This window comes from Ochlerotatus camptorhynchus, unplaced genomic scaffold, assembly GCF_037179485.1.
Source record: "Ochlerotatus camptorhynchus isolate MF236.1 unplaced genomic scaffold, CSIRO-AGI_Acam_v1.1 ptg000232l, whole genome shotgun sequence".
Taxonomy (NCBI): Eukaryota; Metazoa; Arthropoda; class Insecta; order Diptera; family Culicidae; genus Ochlerotatus; species Ochlerotatus camptorhynchus.
The window spans coordinates 6,047,492-6,065,440 of NW_027040722.1; the positions used below are offsets into that span (position 1 = coordinate 6,047,492).

At 38.9% G+C, this 17,949-nt stretch overlaps 1 protein-coding gene across 1 annotated transcript in view; it reads left to right on the plus strand.

Moving 5' to 3' along the window:
* The window catches only part of side-VI (sidestep VI), a 1,063,375-nt gene that overhangs the window by 518,190 nt on the left and 527,236 nt on the right, over positions 1–17,949 (plus strand). The window contains exon 4 of the mRNA XM_065225644.1: positions 13,838–13,967. Coding sequence (XP_065081716.1) covers positions 13,838–13,967 — 130 coding nt within the window. The remainder of the gene's footprint in view (positions 1–13,837; positions 13,968–17,949) is intronic.

The following is a 17,949-nucleotide window of genomic DNA, read 5'->3' on the forward strand; positions in this document are numbered from 1 at the left end:
CGAATGATGCGGGATCGTTTTGGCCTATGTGTGGCGATATGCAAGGTTTAAGGGTTGGTATCGATGAATGTAAATGATTTTTTTTTGATTCAATGAATTCTGGAGACGATATCAGGATGATCGTTAGTGCAATGAGATTTTATGTGCGGAGATGAATCTTCTAACGCCGATAGAAACCAACATGCTCTTTGCACTTACACATGCAAACTTTATCACAAAAGACTTCCGAAATGTCCGAAATGGGATCACAACAACACAAAATTGTCAATTTCTAAACTATCGAAGGCCAAGCTGATATGAATAATCCAATATGCAAACGTTTGCTACTCTCAGTATCAATCTAATCATTGCTGTGGAAATTGCTTCTTTTGTACCATATCTACGGAGCAATTTCCTTTCAGGCCGAAAAATGAACCGAAATTCCACAAGCCCTCTCACTAAACACGACAAATTCCACTTCTCGTCACAACGGTATCAGATTGCTCTCTACCCACCACTCAAGACCGGATCGATTTCAGTCCTCCAGAACAAACTGTATCGAAAGAATCAACAGAGAATCCCGAGAACATGGGACTGCTGTTGCTGGCCGGTCTTCTCGTTGTCGAACTTGATGATGCATTCTTCAAAAGTAATTTATACAAATAGGGTCAAGCACAACATGATACCTGCCAGCTCTAGCTCTCGGGTGGGATGACAATCCGATCCTTGACAAGCTTCAATTTACCTCCTCACCAACCAACACCCTTCTCTGACAATCTATATCGTACTGGTCTTGATACAAAACTATTGATAAAGCAGCTCATCTTACACACTCCGGGAGAACGAGTACCAGGGCGCTTGACTCACTGTAAACAAAGTTTCGGTTCGATACGAATCTCACTTGAGGTGATGCAACAACATAGGCTTCTCTGTCGGTCCCGGACTCCTTGGAACGTAAGCAGAAGCATTATAGGATAGCATCTTTGCCAGGAAACGTGCACTTCGATGACGATGGCGTGCGTAGGTTTTCGTGGAGCAAAACTGGAGTTTTAATTAAAATACAATGTTTTTTGTCTGTGCTCCTCATAAGTTGAATACTGAATCAGAATGGACCTGCACACGTCCATGGTTCACCTCTCCGTGTACGATGCCAGTCGAAGAAGTTGTGAATAAAATATCTTGTTCAGCACCACCATCACTCGTCCGAACCCACCACCACCCGGTGCCACCAAGGTATCGACGACGACGACGACGAAACATCAAAATCCGCAAGAGTGCCACTCAAACAAAAAGCCCCCTCTCCACCATCTGCACGGCGCTCCGGTTGGTCACCTCTGTTTGCTTCTGGTTTCACTCTTACCACCCACCACTCAGGCAGGTTATTGGTTGGTACACGTTTCGAAAATCGCTTAGCTTTCCGTCTGAATGCCTGTGTGTGTGTGCGTGCGTACGTCTGCAAGAAGGTAGGAACAACGCTTTTGGTGCAATGCAGAAGACATCAGCTCTCAATTTCCCGGTGGCGTAGGTTGTTGTGAGTCAAGGATCTGCTCAATCGATGGTGGGCGCCACGGTGAAGCAAAAGGAAGGGGTCGCTTGATGTGCGCAAAAGTATGAACCTTAATTGAATGAAATCACCGTTCAGAATTCTAATCCGATTCCATCGAAAGATGCTACTGAAATCTGGTAAGCATTGGTCCTATTGCTCGGTGTGCGGGAAGCTGGAACGTGACACAGTGGTCAGAAAAGTACTAAATTGTGTCATAAAATGAACACTCATCGGAGTTCATAAGATCAATATAATTCGGAAATTATGAAAAATTTATTTATAATTAGAGCTCAGGGTGGACACTGAACTGGAAAAAAAAACTGGAAATTAACCGGGTTTCGAACAAAAAACAGGAAAGAAAGGGGAACATGATTGAGCCTTAAAATACACATTTAACACCGATTTTAATTAATTTTGTAACCGTTATGCATCGGATACCAGACAGTCTTTTCCATCCTGATATTTCATTTTCAATTAAATTTATGTAAGTTGATCACAAACTAACCGAGTTTATTGTTCTGAAAAAAATAATTACGTTTTGATCTTTCTGAAAATTTTGGAAAAATATACAAACAATCTCATTTTTCGAATTTAAAAACAAAATTACGTGCAAAAATGTTTGTTGTAAGTCATCAGGCGATAAATATGAACTTAAAAACCACAAAACTCGACATTTTGGTTTTCCTGAGGCTCCAATTTCTTATCATGATGAGATAGAAAAAAATATTTCTACGTGCACATTTTATCAGGTATATAAGAAAAAAAAAGATTTTCTTTGGATTTTTAGAAAACATAAACGAGCCGGAAAAATAATACTTTTGGAGCGTGTATCCGTTCACGAAATTTCTTGAGGTTTTCGTAAAACTCAGTGGCTTAAGCGCCACTCTCGATTAGGAGAGACCACTGGTCGTGTTTGGAATTTGCCCGATTTATGAGACCTTATCTCAGAGAACCTCTTGAATGGTTTCCGATTACTAATGGCACAACTAGCTTAATTAAAGGTAAAACGCCAAGTCCTGTTGAACCGCAGATATTATCGGAACGAAAGAACTACTCTGACTTACCCAAACATGAATGAAACGGAAAGAGAAAGGAGGAATGCTTACTTTACTGAGCAGTAACCGAAGGAAAAAGTGAACGCCAGCAAAAGAATTTTCTCAAGGGTGACCTCCAGAAACTTACCCGTCATAGGTCTATATTCTTCATTATTGGTGATTTTAATGCAAAACACCGCTCATGGAATAATGCTCAAAGCAATTCCAATGGTAGTATTCTGTTTGATGATTGTTCTGCAGGTTATTACACTATTCAATATCCAAACAGCCCAACATGCTTTTCTTCTGCAAGAAATCCCTCCACTATTGATTTGGTCTTAACTGATTCATGTCAACTTTGTAGCCAATTGGTTACCCATGCTGACTTCGGTTCTGATCACCTTCCAGTAACTTTTGAAATATCCCAAGAAATAATTTCTAATCCCAACAGCTCTACTTTCAATTACCATAGAGCTGATTGGGAGCAGTATCGAACATTTATGGAATATAACTTCGATCCAAACATTCCTTGGCAAACCAAAAATGAAATTAATTATGCTCTTGAATCTCTGACTACTTCTATAGTTGAAGCAAGAGCTGCCTCAGTACCAACATGCGAGGTTAAATTCAATTCAATCATAATAGACGATGATCTTCAGCTCTTGATCCGTCTTCAAAATGTCCGTAGGAGACAATTTCAAAGAACACGCGATCCTGCCAAAAAAATTATTTAGCGGGATTTGCAAAAACAAATTAAAAAGCGATTCTCTGCCATGAGGAACAAAACTTTTGAAAATAATGTTTCTAAATTAGACCCGAGTTCCAAACCCTTTTGGAAACTCACAAATTTTTTGAAAAAAAAACCTCAAAAGCCTATTCCAGCGCTCAAAGAAGGTGGTAAAATTTTGATCACAAATTTGGAAAAAGCTCAGAAACTTGCTAAGCAATTCGAGAGTTCCCATAATTTCAGTTTGGGTCTTACCAGTCCTATTGAGAATCAGGTTGCTCGGGATTTTCTGAATATTTTCTCTCGGGAAAATATTTTTGATGATTCCTGGGGGACTGATTTGGACGAAGTAAGGTCTATAACTAAAAAGTTTCAAAATATGAAAGCTCCAGATGATGATGGAATTTTCTATATCCTCATCAAAAAACTCCCAGAGAGTACCTTGTCTTTCATAATTTAACAGTAAAATTATTTAACAGATGTTTCCATTTGGCTTACTTTCCTGATAAATGGAAAAATGCAAAAGTTGTTCCAAGTTTGAAGCCGGATAAAAAACCAGCTGAAGCTTCTAGCTACCGCCCAATAAGTTTGCTTTCTTCAATAAGTAAACTTTTTGAAAAGATAATTTTGAATAAAATGATGCTTCACATCAATACGAACTTAATTTTTGCAGATGAGCAGTTTGGATTTCGCCATGGGCATTCAACTACTCATCAACTCTTAAGAGTTACCAATTTGATTCGTTCAAACAAATCTGAAGGCCACTCAACTGGAGTTGCTCTTTTAGACATAAAAAAGCATTCGACAGTGTTTGGCATGAAGGTTTGATTGCTAAATTGAAAAAGTTTAATTTTCCACTTTATATTATGAAATTAGTTCAAAATTATTTAACTGACAGAACTCGGCAGGTAAATTATCAAAATTCCAAATCTATTCGACTACCTGTTAGAGCAGGAGTTCCTCAGGGTAGCATTCTTAGGCCTATATTGTTTAACATTTTTGCTTCGGACCTCCCTGATTTGCCTCAGGGTTGCCACAAATCTTTGTTCGCTGATGACACAGGCATTTCCGCTAAAGGAAGAAGTCTTCGTGTTATTTGCAGCAGACTGCAGAAAAGTTTAGATATTTTCTCTTCTTATTTACAAAAATGGATGATTTCTCCCAATGCTTCCAAAACTCAACTAATAATATTTCCACATAAGCCTAGAGCTTCGTTTTTGAAACCTAGTAGTAGTCACATAGTCACTATGAACGGAGTTCCAATCTCCTGGTCAAACCAAGTGATATATCTTGAATTAATACTTGACCAAAAATTAACTTTTAAAGATCACATTGAGGGCATTCAAGCCAAATGTAACAAATATATAAAATGTTTGTATCCTCTTATAAACAGGAAATCCAAACTTTGCCTGACGAATAAACTTCGAATATTTAAACAAGTTTTTAGACCGGCCATGCTTTACGCTGTGCCAATATGGTCTTGTTGTTGCACTACCAGGAAAAAAGCACTTCAAAGGATTCAGAACAAAGTTCTGAAAATGATTTTGAAGTTGCCTCCCTGGTATGTTGAGACTTTAGAACAAATGTCCAACAAAATAATTAATAATTTCAGGCAAAAATCGTTGCAATCCTCAATTGCAATGATTTATTCCCTTTATACTTAGATAAGATTTAGTTTTAGTTTTTAGTTTGAAGATATCAATTGTTATACTGACATGCAGGTTTAAAAAAAACCTGTTTAAAATACTGAATTGCCAAGGCAGGAACAATGTAAAAACACTTAGCTATATATCATAACAATTAAGGCTGGTAAGTAACTGTAGTAACTGGAGCACCTAGGTTAAAATGAACTGTAATTTATTTTGAATTTGGAACAAATAAAGAGTTAAAAAAATGGTCCGCGCTCTCGGAAAGAATGGTCCACAGGGGTTGTAGCGGAAAAAGGACCTCGCACGAGTCTGATGGTCTGTTTCACACGGACTACGGGAAAGATGCCACTTAGCGGAACCCCTTGTCCGGCCTTGCGATAGCCGAACCGAAGATATAAATCCAGCCCGTACAAAAAAAGCGCAAAGCGCTGAAAATCCAACGCGAACTCACATTAATTAAATAATTACAATATAAAACTAAATTCAATTATTACATTTTTGTACAAAATTCACTCATAAACTTAATTGAACAGACTACGCGGAATTCAAAAACTACTTTAGCTACACTGTAAAAAGAAAGAAAACGGCGTAGTAAAACTTCGGAAAATAAAAACTCACTCACTATATTTAACTACCTTTTAAGGCAAGGATATAGCACAAACGATTTTTAACTATACTCATAAACTTAATTCGCGCACTTCTATTCACCAGCCGATTTGGAAACAAAATGGACGAGTCAAAGTACCTTTCGCGAGGAAGAAAGTTCCTAACGACATTCTTCTTTAGAAACTAAGGTTGTCTTTTAAAAAGCGATTCTTTTATTCAAAAATTACGCCAAACTAATCGAATGGCGAAGTATTCCATGGCGCCTTTCGAAAGCATGTGCAATAAAAGCTACTATATATAAAGATAAGCTTTTTGTAGCAAAATATAGCAAAAGTTTTATCCAGGGCACCTAACCATAAATAACGCGTAGCTTCGTCATAGAGCTTTATGAAACGCTTGAAATATTTCAGTACTGAATGAATTCTAGATGAAAAAAAAATATTTTAAATTTAGTTGAACTGAATCGATAAAGTATTTACAGAAAAACCGCACAGCGCTACAAGCGGTAGGAAGTAGGAAAATTTAAGGAAAATTTATGTTTCCTGTAGCTTTCATGTAACTCAAACAATAAAGGACCATTTGTTAATATAATTACGTTGACATTTATGTTACAATCCATGCACTTCTATACCAAGGAATCAACATTTAAAACTGCATATTATGATCCAAACTTTAGTGAATACGAAAGAGAGTGTATTGAACTAGAAGAATATCATTTATTTGACTGAAAAAAGCATTAACCCATTAACACCCGAATTATTTCACATTCATAATCAACACGTGATTTTGCTGGAGCACATATTTTTATGAATCATCGGTGGGTCATATGCACATTAAAATATAAAAAAACATTAAGTCATAAAATGCGTTTAAAGGCTGACTAAAAGTAAATTGGTGCGCAAAAATAGACCTGTAATTCGTGATTCAATAAGTTAAAAAAAGTTCATTAATGGTTGCTTTACAGTTCTTTTATTAAAACTTCAAAGCTACAGCATTAGATAGTTATATTTCTCCAGTTCCAACGAAGTCTCGAACCTTCCTCTTGATGGAGCCCATCAGCGCCCGCACAGTGGAAACGGACACAGAATCAGCGCATTTCTTCCATTATGTCCACATTTGCTGGATGTCATTGACTGCCCTGCCGCTTCGTCGAAGTCGCTACTTTGAAATTGCCCAGTATTTTTCGATTGGGGCAATTCGGAGGATTCATTAGCATGGAGACAAAATCGATCTTTTTGGCAGCATCAAGGGGTTGGTCATTCTACACAGTGTGCCAAAATCAAACTGGGGCACACCCGGGTGCAGTCATTGGCGTTGTTTGGCACCCATGGTTACAATTTTTATGATCTTTAAAATTTCAGGCAACACTGAAATTTGTCTGCGCCTGTGCAGTGTGCGGGAAATCGACCAATGCGGAGGAGGAACTTACCGATTTCAGCGGGAACATTCGCACTTGCGACGGGTGGCAGTCCTTGGTGGTGAATACAGTCAGCAGCAGATCCTCGGACGGCATACGGGTGGGGTATTGAAGAAGTGGAGAATGCGATTTTTGCTGGCCTGGGAAGCGATTGTTTTGGAAGTGCTGTAGACCTTGAAGCTGGTCGAATTGTCAGGCAGGGTGTACGGGTTGGTGGACTCTGACAAGCAGTTCTGCTTGGAAAATTGGCTGGTCCGTTTCGGGTCAGCGGTGCGTCCTTCATCAGTTCGACGTGTGTTCCGACCGGTGTTGGTTTCCAGTTTTCCGACGGATGATGCTCGGGCGGTGAAAAATTCGGTGCAAATTCGTTTCCTCCGCCGACTCCCAGAAGAGTTGGTTGACTAATGATTGACGTTCGTTGTGCGGGGTCGGCCTTCTGCCAAAGATGGAAGGATCGTGTAGCAACGGAGCTCGTCCGCTGAATGCATCCTTGGAGACGGAAGCATCCAGCGTGTAGTCCCAACTGGAGTTCGTGTCGTTTTTGAAAACATTGAAAAACAAGACAAAAACAAGAGCTGTTAAAATACCGGGTTGCCAAACAAGGCATTATTCACAAGCAATCAAAAGTCAGTTCAATGACTTCTTGGCACTGTCGGTACTGCTGCGGCACACTGAGGAACACTGAGAAAAAAGTTGGCGCAAAACAAGTGTGTAGAGTGACCACCCCTTGGGCAGCATACAACTCCAGAACGACGTTGGAGTAGTGGCAGCTGCCCAAATCCTGCCAAAAGATGACTTTGCCCCTATGCTTGCGGATGAACGGCAATACACGCTTTTTCAGGCATTCTTCGATGTAACCTTGGGATGTCATCGTCGAGGATGTGACGAATGGTTCCGCTTGCCAAATCATGGCCTTCTTCGCAAACTTGTTGACATCGGTCAAAGTGCAGCCCTTGTGTTTCGTCAAAACACGGTCGTACAAGAGCCTTGCACGCTTGGCCACGGAACTCTGCTTCATGTGCCGATTCGGATGTTTACTGGTTTTTTACGACTTGTATCCTTCCCTGGCAAGGATGTTCCGCACCGTTTGAAAGTTGGCGTTGTACCTTCTAGCCACATCTCTTATCGAAATACCGGGGTGGGCTTTATCTCACCTCAACACCTTGCTGCACAGCTGACGTTCCCTGGTTCCAGGTTTTTCGTTGGTCCGCTGATTCCTTTCCACACTCAGGGTTTCCATGTAGGTTTTGAGCACACAACAAACTGTTGTTTTCAGCATCTTCAGCACTTTAGTCAACTTGGAACCGAACCACTCCGGATTTTCCAGGTGTTTGTGCACAATGTTTTTTTTCTTTTTTCGAGTTTATTTATTTATTTTTATTTATTTATTTTCGTTAACCGATGTAGACTAGTGCAAATACACATACAAGTTTGTTTTTCTTAAGAATAAAAAAAAATATTGTCTGCTATTCTATTTTAACTTCTAACGAGTTATGATTCCGTATGGAGTTAAAATAAAGATATTGAAAAATGAATGGTTTAATTTTGATAAAAGTTTTGTGGAGTCAATGCGCTGCGAAACGATATTTATGAAGGACATATATGTAATAGAAATTGTTATTGTACTGATTATAATCTTTCTTCGTGCGTGATTGAAAATGGAGACCATACAATGCACACTGGGCCAGGAACCGAAATTAGCAAGACAAAACCTCTAGCGCATTGGATTTTCATTATATTGAAACGGTGTGTCTGGCAAAGTTTCTCGGTTTAACATGCGCCTTCATCTGGTAATGGAAATTAGTTCCAATTTTATCCGCATAGATGGTGCTGCGATACTAACTTTCTTATTTCACATGCTAAAGGTTTTGTGTCTTCAACAAAGTTGTAGAACATTAAAAAATATAAAACAATGCCCAAGATTTCAAAGTTTTAGGTCTTCAAACAACAAAGATATAGTGAATATTGTAAAATTTAACTGAAATTTACGTTTTTTATACTATTTTCCATACAAACGACAAATCCTTAATTTTTTACGCCGTGCATCTTTTAAGTCGGATAATTTGCAAGTTTAAGGAAGAGTTCCCAATGTTTTGGGTCGATACAAGCGAAATATTAGCCAAAATAGTGAAAATTACCATGATTTTCATAATCCGGTTTCTCGAAAAGTAGCAAGTTTTAGCAAAAAGTCATTTACTTTCTGAAATGTACCATTTATCATCAATCAAATGTGAAAGTTTGCCGGACACGCACGGCTTGCTGGCTGCATGCGATGGAAATGCTGGAATATGTCTCTTATGCTTCGCTAGCTGCACGTTGGCGAACGCTGTACTAATGTATGCACAAAGCTTCTTCATGTATATTCTCGAACATGTGTGCTTGTGTGATGAGATATCTAGATTAAAAGTAATTTTTTTTTTAATTCTAACAACCACCTGTTATCTTGCATTTTCGATTATTGCAACAGCATTTGCACGGGTCCTGGAAATTGCTTTTTCTTGGTTTGAGGAAACTGTTTCTGCACTGTCATAACCGGGTCAGAGGTCAGCAAAAGTCAATGGAATACGTCTTCGATTTTTGCAAGACGACTGAATTGTCGAGGATGGTACTCCCGATATGTTCTGATGGATTTGTTTCGTCACTCTTGCGGCTCTTCTGATAATAAACCAACCGGAATATCACAATGGCTTATGATTGTCGGGCCATGCACCAAGACCCTGTGTACCGTAGGTGACAAAGTGTAAAAACTATAATAATGGACAAACAACCTTCTAGTCTCTTCTGCGTAGGTTTCGAATGCCTTTACTTCGATTTTAAGCTTGCTAGATAGCGCACACAGAATTGTAACAAATCAACGAAGGATATCCTTCTCAATTCCTGTAATTCTTGCCGTTGTTTCTGGATTCTGAAATAATCATCTGGCAGTGTTGCCATCATAACTATTACCTGATGAAATGAAAATGTATTCGTAATGTAAGGCAACAAGACAATAAAATGAAATTACCTCCAGATGGTAACGGTTCACTTATTCTCAGTCCTATTTTCTTGAACTCTTCTTTTATTGTTAGATTATTTTCGCACAAAAAATCGCAAAGCATCGTCAGCAGTAAATCATTCGATCTCTGATTTGGCACTTGATTGTTTTTTGGCTATCTTCACAAAATGATTTTTTTGGTCTTCCACCTACATTTTTCTTTGGGCTATCGTCCTGAACTTCGAAGTGGGAATCCAGTCATTTTGTATATTTTTGGAAAAAACAAACGCTTGTTGCGGCAGGGCTTGACATAACGCGAATCAAAGTCTGCTTGTAGAAATCTAAGCGATTTGTGAAGGGACTATTCAAAGGTTTCACTTTCGGGACAAATAATTTTCTTTTTCACATGCGATGCCAGATCAACGAGCGATATTTTTTGAAAAATAATGTCACGATTTCCCGAACACTCACACTGCATACTTTTATTTTCAATAATGAAATAAATACCTTCTGAACAATTAAAAATAACCTACCTTCTGCCATAATTATCAGTTATATACTTCAAAATAACAAAAATTATAATCCACCGGAAGAGTCAACATTACTTCGAAATAACAGAGCTTCCGTTTTCGTACTTACATTTTCAGTTAGTCAATCAGTAAGTAGTACATGTGTATTCTCATTTCAACATTAGATCAGTGCACGAATATTTCCTGCACTTTTCTCTCATCCGTAAATGTTGACAGTTTTGGCTTCCATTCGTTGCCATCCCTTTTAATTAGAGACAAATTTTTTGGAACTTAAAAGCGAGGTTAGGGACCGTGTACTGCTCTATCAACTATCATCATCGATTTTTGTCACACGCACACATGTTCTAGAATGAACATGAACATGAAGAAACTTTGTGCATACATTAGTACAGCGTTCGTCAACGTGCAGCTAGCGAAGCATAAGAGACATATTCGATCGCTTCTATCGCATGCAGCCAGCAAGCCGTGCGTTGGCGAACGCTGCTTGAATAAACATTGTAGTCTATGAATTCAGATATCTCAAATATATAAAATTATATTTCCGGCAAACTTTCACATTTCATTGATGATAAATGGTACATTTCAGAAAGTAAATGACTTTTTGCTAAAACTTGCTACTTTTCGAGAAACCGGATTATGAAAATCATGGTAATTTTCACTATTTTGGCTAATATTTCGCTTGTATCGACCCAAAACATTGGGAACTCTTCCTTCAAACTTGCACCGACTTAAAAGATACACGGCGTAAAAAATGAAGGATTTGTCGTTTGTATGGAAAATAGTACAAAAAACGTAAATTTCAGTTAAATTTTACAATATTCACTATATCTTTGTTGTTTGAAGACCTAGAACTTTGAGTTCTTGGGCATTGTTTTATATTTTTTAATGTTCTACAACTTTGTTGAAGACACAAAACCTCTAGCATGTGAAATAAGAAAGTTAGTATCGCAGCACCATCTATGCGGATAAAATTGGAACTGATTTCCATTACCAGATGAAGGCGCATGTTAAACCGAGAAACTTTGCCAAAGACACCCTTTCAATATAATGCAAACCCAATGCGCTAGAGGTTTTTTCTTGCTAATTTCGGTTCCTGGCCCAGTGTGCAATGCTGCAATGTTCCAATATTGACCTCACATAGGCAATATATAGTGTTTTAATTGTGTATGGGTCCTGAAAGTTACAGCAAAAGCGTTTTATAAAGCCTAGCATGTTATTTCCCCGGTGAGTTATGGTCTATGAAAGTAAGTTTGGAGTCTAAGTTAATCCCTAAATCGCTAACTCTTTCACATTTTTCTAAATTCTGATTTCCTAATGCAATTGAAATGTTTGATTGTGTTCTTCTTCTGCTAAATGATATTAAGTTGCATTTTTTTACGTTCAGTTCTAATAGGCTTTTTATACACCATGTGTAGAATATGTGTATTTCACTCTGGAATATATTGATGTCTTCATCATTTCTTATTTCCAAAAAAAAAGACTTCATGTCGGCGGCATAGATTAGCAATTTCATTTTTTGAGAATGAAGGTAATGTCGTTTACATACAGAATAAAAAGAAGATGTCCCAAATGAGAGCCTTGGGGAACTCCTGAGGTGACTTGAACTGTGGTCGATTTCATTCGATTGAATTTAATTATTTGTTGGCGGTTAGTTAAATATGATTCAAACCAATTCAGGAGTCCTGGCTCGAATCCATTTTTTTTTTTAAAGAGTAGAATTGGTATGTCAATTCGGTCAAATGCCTTGCTAAACTCCGTATAGAGGGCTTCTACGTGGTTTTCATTATCCATTGCATTTAATGTATAGTCTATAAATTCAAGTAAATTGGTGGACGTCGAACGTCCTTTAAAGAAGCCGTGTTGCATGTCAGCAATTCTATTTTTGGTTTGAAGAAATAGTTTTTCATTTACAATTGCCTCGAAAAGCTTTGGAATGCAAGAGATAATGGTGAAGATAATTATGATGATGGTCCCACCGCTTACCCCTACAAAGGTGTAAGCTGGACGATTTATCTTTAAGATAATTAAGTATAGCTTTTAACCAGATAAGCAAACAAAAACGAACTATTCCAATAAATACACAGTGAAGTAAGTAGATGAATTCTCCTTCAATCATTAGGTTCTTTCACCTGTCGCTTACCGATTATTTCAATGGAGCTTTGCTTTAATTTCACAAATTTAGATTCCCAGAACAAGTCATAATATTATGATACGACAAAATTTCAATATGAATTTTAAAATTTACACGCAACCAGCAAACCTCAAACAGTTTTACTCAAATCAATCACTGATTCAAAATTTCTTTGCCAAAAAAAACCCCGTTATACCAATGTATCCGTAAACTTTAAAACATATATCGGAAAAAAACGCACCGTAGTCTCTGCACTAAATGTTCGTACCTACCCTTCTTGACGACAAGCTATCATCTGTGGTGGAAGAATGCCCATTAGAAGAAATCCCAAAAACCGACAACAAACCCAAATCGATGTGAACGAATCAATAACCGGCATTCATCCGATTCGGCATATTCCATTTCAAATAACCATTAAACAAGTTTTCGCTTTTTCACTTCGCCAAAGCCGTTTCCCTCAGCAGTCAGTCAGCCAGCCAGCCGTAGTGCCGATGATGCCATTCTCCAGGTTTCTATAGTGCCCTTTAGTAGTGCAGTGATTCAACCTTTCAACAGCTTTTCTGTTTCTCTCTCGCCCCTCTCTGTCGATGTAGGATTCCACTGATCCTTTCCATTCTGCATTCTATAAACACATGTGATTCTGATATTTTCTTTTAGTATTGAATCAACAAGAATAGCATTCGCCCCCCCCCCCCCCTCCCTCGCATTTCGGTTTCTCTTCGGTAGCAAATTTTAGCAACAGTCTTTTCAAACGACCTGGTTCGAAGCAAAGCAAAAAAAATAGCATGACAGCCGCCGCTTCTTGGGCTTCGATTGAAGGCAGGAGAGGGGTTTTCCCCAGGAAGCAAACATGTCAGCAAATAAAATAAAATATCAAAGACACGACGAAAGTTTGGTGAATAAAATGTGAAATATACGAGAGGATCGATTTTCGTGCAAACATATACGTATGAGTCGGGCGAAAATAAAATTATACGACCTTTTGATGTATGTTTGCGGAGGGACTTTTAAGCTGGTGGTGTGTCGCCAATCTCACGCCATGCTTCGGGCAAGCGGAAGCGGAAAAGGAGGGCTGCGGGGAGGGGGTCGGCATACAGACGTTTGAAAAATGACAGCAACGAACGAAAGAGTCCAATCCATTTTGCTGAATTGTGTTGACTGTCAGGTTCAAGTGTACGGAAAATTGTCGCCCTGATGAAAATTGATTATGTGAGCGTTCTTTTCCTTTTTCTTTCCCTTCGCAGCTACGACACACGGGTGAAAAGCAACGAGGCTCCGTCGCACTGGAGAGACGGCACCATCCTGGAAAATCGTGCCAACTTTAAGCCCCAGCGGGACAAGAGCCGGGCAGAACTGGTCATCAGTCCAGTTCTGGTAAGTTTTCAAAGGAATTTGAAATTTTTATACAGCACATTTTTAAACATACAATTATTGATATCCACCTTTAGTTGCAAGCTCGTCTGTCTATTTGATGTGACGTTTTTAAAGATTTTTAGCGTTTTGAAGGGCATTTTTAAGTAGATAAGGCAAATAAGTCCCGAATCTGTTCAAAGGATCCGGGTCCTTATTACGGGTGTCACTTCACGGTGAAAACGAAGTGAAGTGAGCAGTTGTCACTCACGGTGAAGTAATTGCCGTGTAAAGCAAATGGGAATCACTTCACCGTGAGTGATAAGTTGTCACTTCACCGTGAAGTGACATCGGTAATAAGGGCCCCGTATTAGTGTGCAGAGTGAATGATCCGCTGCTCAGTTTTTTTTTATGTAGGACGACGTCTATGATTTCTATATGGGAGTAAACCTTGGGAAAACTAAAAATGGAACATGTAACGAAAATATGAACGATTTTGAACGTTAATAACTCAGCTGCCGCTGGACCAATTTCAATAACTTTGTCACCAATCGATCAGAAATATTTCTATGTATTGATTTTCAACAAGAAACTATTGAAAAAGTGGGAAATGTTAAAAATTGTCTAAAAATGTCGAAATAACTAACAAATCCACCAATGCATATGCTGCTTCCCCAACACTGTCACCAGAGAGTCGTTAGTAGACGAAACAAGTCGAAGTGGCATTCGCCTCCAACCCACAATGTTGTAATCTTGCAACCAAATTTGGCAGCAGGGGTTCAAGTGATTTTGATCGATTCTCTTCATCGACTTTCTGTTTCGTTAATAACTCGACAGAAAACACATTCATTGATACGTTTGTTGTCCTGGTTGATAGAAGAGCATATCAGAAGTAGTGCGAAATAGGTTAGTGAAGCCATGCTCATCAAGAGAGGAAATCGATGAAGAGAATTGACTTTCACTCCTCTGCTTCTAAGCCCCTTAATTCAGTCGTCGTAATAGAAATGAAAACTAGCTTCCCACCGCTTTTGGTTCTTGGGTTACACTTGCTGGATGCAATTCTGCTGTTCCACATTTTCAAAGGACCACCAAAAATATCAAATTTAACTTTTTTCTAGAGATGCCTAAGAGTCAAATTATTCGATTGACGATTAATCATAAAGATTTGTCCAGCTATTCGAATAAATATTTATTGAATTTTCAATAATTCGAACGCGCAGCTGAATTTCTACTCGTTATATTTAGCGTAGTAGAAAAACTAATTCATCTGAACAGGCATAGAGAAGAACCATGAACAGAACAGGATCATAAATTCGCCGAAAAAAGTGTTAAGCGTCTTTCTGCTAAAGGCTAAGATTTACCAACTTGTTGAGAGAAGAAGTTTGACGAGAAAAACTGAAAAGCGGAGGAGGTTTAGCTGGGTCGACACTGATATTCTGCGGCCTTCCAACCTGTCGCAGACACCAGTTCAACCCCTTTCAGACGGCCGAGACTCTTGCGAGTGCCCAATCATTGGACATAGGAAAAGCCCTATGGAGTTGTACGCAATGGTGACGTAGGACTACGTGGTCTTATATAATAAATCTTATTTGTTAACTGCAGCAGGAGCTTGTGTTTTGTGTAGGAATAGGAATTTGAGCGGGGTTCTCTCTGTTTATACTCTTTAGTATGACGCGCTTGACAGAAATGACCCACAGCAACTCACGAAGAGCTACTGATTCTGATCAATAGCGCTGCGGTGTCTTCCTCCTTCTATGGATGCTCATGCGGGCTGCAGATTGCTGCTTGCAGGCAGCCTTTCGTTGAGTACTAGAGAACACCACCACCACTCACCACGTGGTGATTGAATAAACACCGTTTGGTGAGACCGGACGGAATTCAATTTTGAAATCTGTGTTAGGGAAATCGCTTTTCGCTGACAATCGATGATAATTTTAATTATCATTGCAACAGTTGCACATTCGTGCAATTTTCAATAGTGACATTTTGAGAAATGATAATTAAAACATTTTGAAAAATGATAATTATGTTAGCAGAATCGCAGAAAAAAATCCTATCGATTGGGTGTATTCAGAAGTAAAATCCATCATCTCTGGATCAAAATAAGACCACTTTCAATCCGTGACATACTTTGGTTTTTTAAATGGCACCCCCAATGTTGCCTTCAAGAACATGCTATGTTAGATTTAAACATATCTAAATAAAGCTGGAATAAGGCGTAACAGCTTTTGTAGACAATGACTTCTCTCGATGATTTTTAGGAATTCAAGGCACGCTCACGCAAACCAACATTACTGTCGGGTAGGGGAAGTTTTACCCTACCTGATGGTGATGTTTATTTGTGTGGGCGAGCCTTGACTTTCAAGACATCATCGAAAGAAGTCATTGTTTACAAAAGCTTTAATGCCCTAATTCCAGCTCTAGCATGATATGGAAACTGACATCCGATTGGTGACATTGACAAATGTCCAAAAAATAATATTTTACAAATTTATTGTGGTCCTAAAAAGGATCGTTTTCTGGTGATGGTTGAGTTATGCTGAGCTATTAAGGTGTTAAACACATATGAGGCTGGTTAGCTGTATGTTGTTTGGAATGAGGGTGACGCGCTAGGCATAGATGGTCCACAGCGACTCACGAAGAGCTACTGATTCCGATCAATAACGGTGCGGTTTCTTCCTCCTTCTATGGATGCACATGTGGGCTGCAGCTCACTGCTTGCAGACAGCCTTTCGTTGTGTACTAGAGAACAATGTGCAACGCCACGCACCGAAAGAACTGCTGCTGCTGCTGCTGATGCCGAAGACCAGACACCGTCACACACGGTGATTGGACTGAATTCGATCAGCGGTTGAGGGCAGCCTTGATAGCGAGCTGCTTACGGGGAGCTTTTCGTTGTGTACTCGAGAACACCACCACTCACCACGCGGTGAGACCGGATGGAATTCAACTTTGAAATCTGTGTTAGGGAAATCGCTTTTCGGAGGCAGTCGGTGGTAATTTTAATTATCTTAGCAACAATTGCACATTCGTGCAATTTTCAATAGTGACATTTAAAAAAAATGATAAAGTCTTCCATTTTCCAGATGCGTTGAAATATTTCTGATCCATTGGTGATAAAATTATTTGAATTGGCCTGGGGGCAGCTGACTTATTAACGTTCAAAATCTTTCATAATTTTGTTACATGTTCCATATTCGGTTTTCACAAAGTGTACCCCCATATAGAAATCATAGACGTAGTCCTACGTCAAAAGTTATGTTTTCCTTAAAATCATCTGTTTTAATCCGCTCCGTAGAGCTTTTAAACATTTGAGTCTAACCGAAAAAATATGAACATTTTCTCAGGGGTATCCACATCGTGTATGGATATGATCAATGTGGTCCTGAACACCCATTAAAACTGCCATAAATTAAAGTCTCTTAAATTCTAAAGATTCGAACTCACACCAACAGGTTACGATTATATCGGCAATGAAGCAAGTGGTGACACAGATTTTGATAATTGTCTAGTGCATTGTGAGCTGAAAAATGAGTCGCTAAAAAGTTACGACTAAAAAACAAGGTTTAAGGGAGCTAAGGGACATAGAATTTTAAGAGCTGGTTGGAAATGCTATCTTACATGAAGCTTTAGTGAGACAATTTATAAGCTAGAGAATGGTCCATCAAGAGGATAGGTAGATAGTTTAGTTAGAGAACGGCAGTATAAAAATTGAATCGAAGTTGAAAATGAGCGAAGGGCCATTAATGCGACAGTACAAAGTCAAACGCACAGTTCCTTGCCTAACCCGTACGAAGTATGTCTTCAAATCTACAGGCAAAAAAGTGTGCGCTTGACTTTACTCATATACTGCCTGCGGCTGTGGAATAGTTCCAGCGTCGTTTCATCACTACCTAAAGCCCCACGTTGCCGACAGCATTTCCATTCGATGGTGTGTTATAATGCAATTCGTCTTTACCCAACTATTGTGTTGCTCCTTTCGTCATGACCAACGTATCATCTCAGA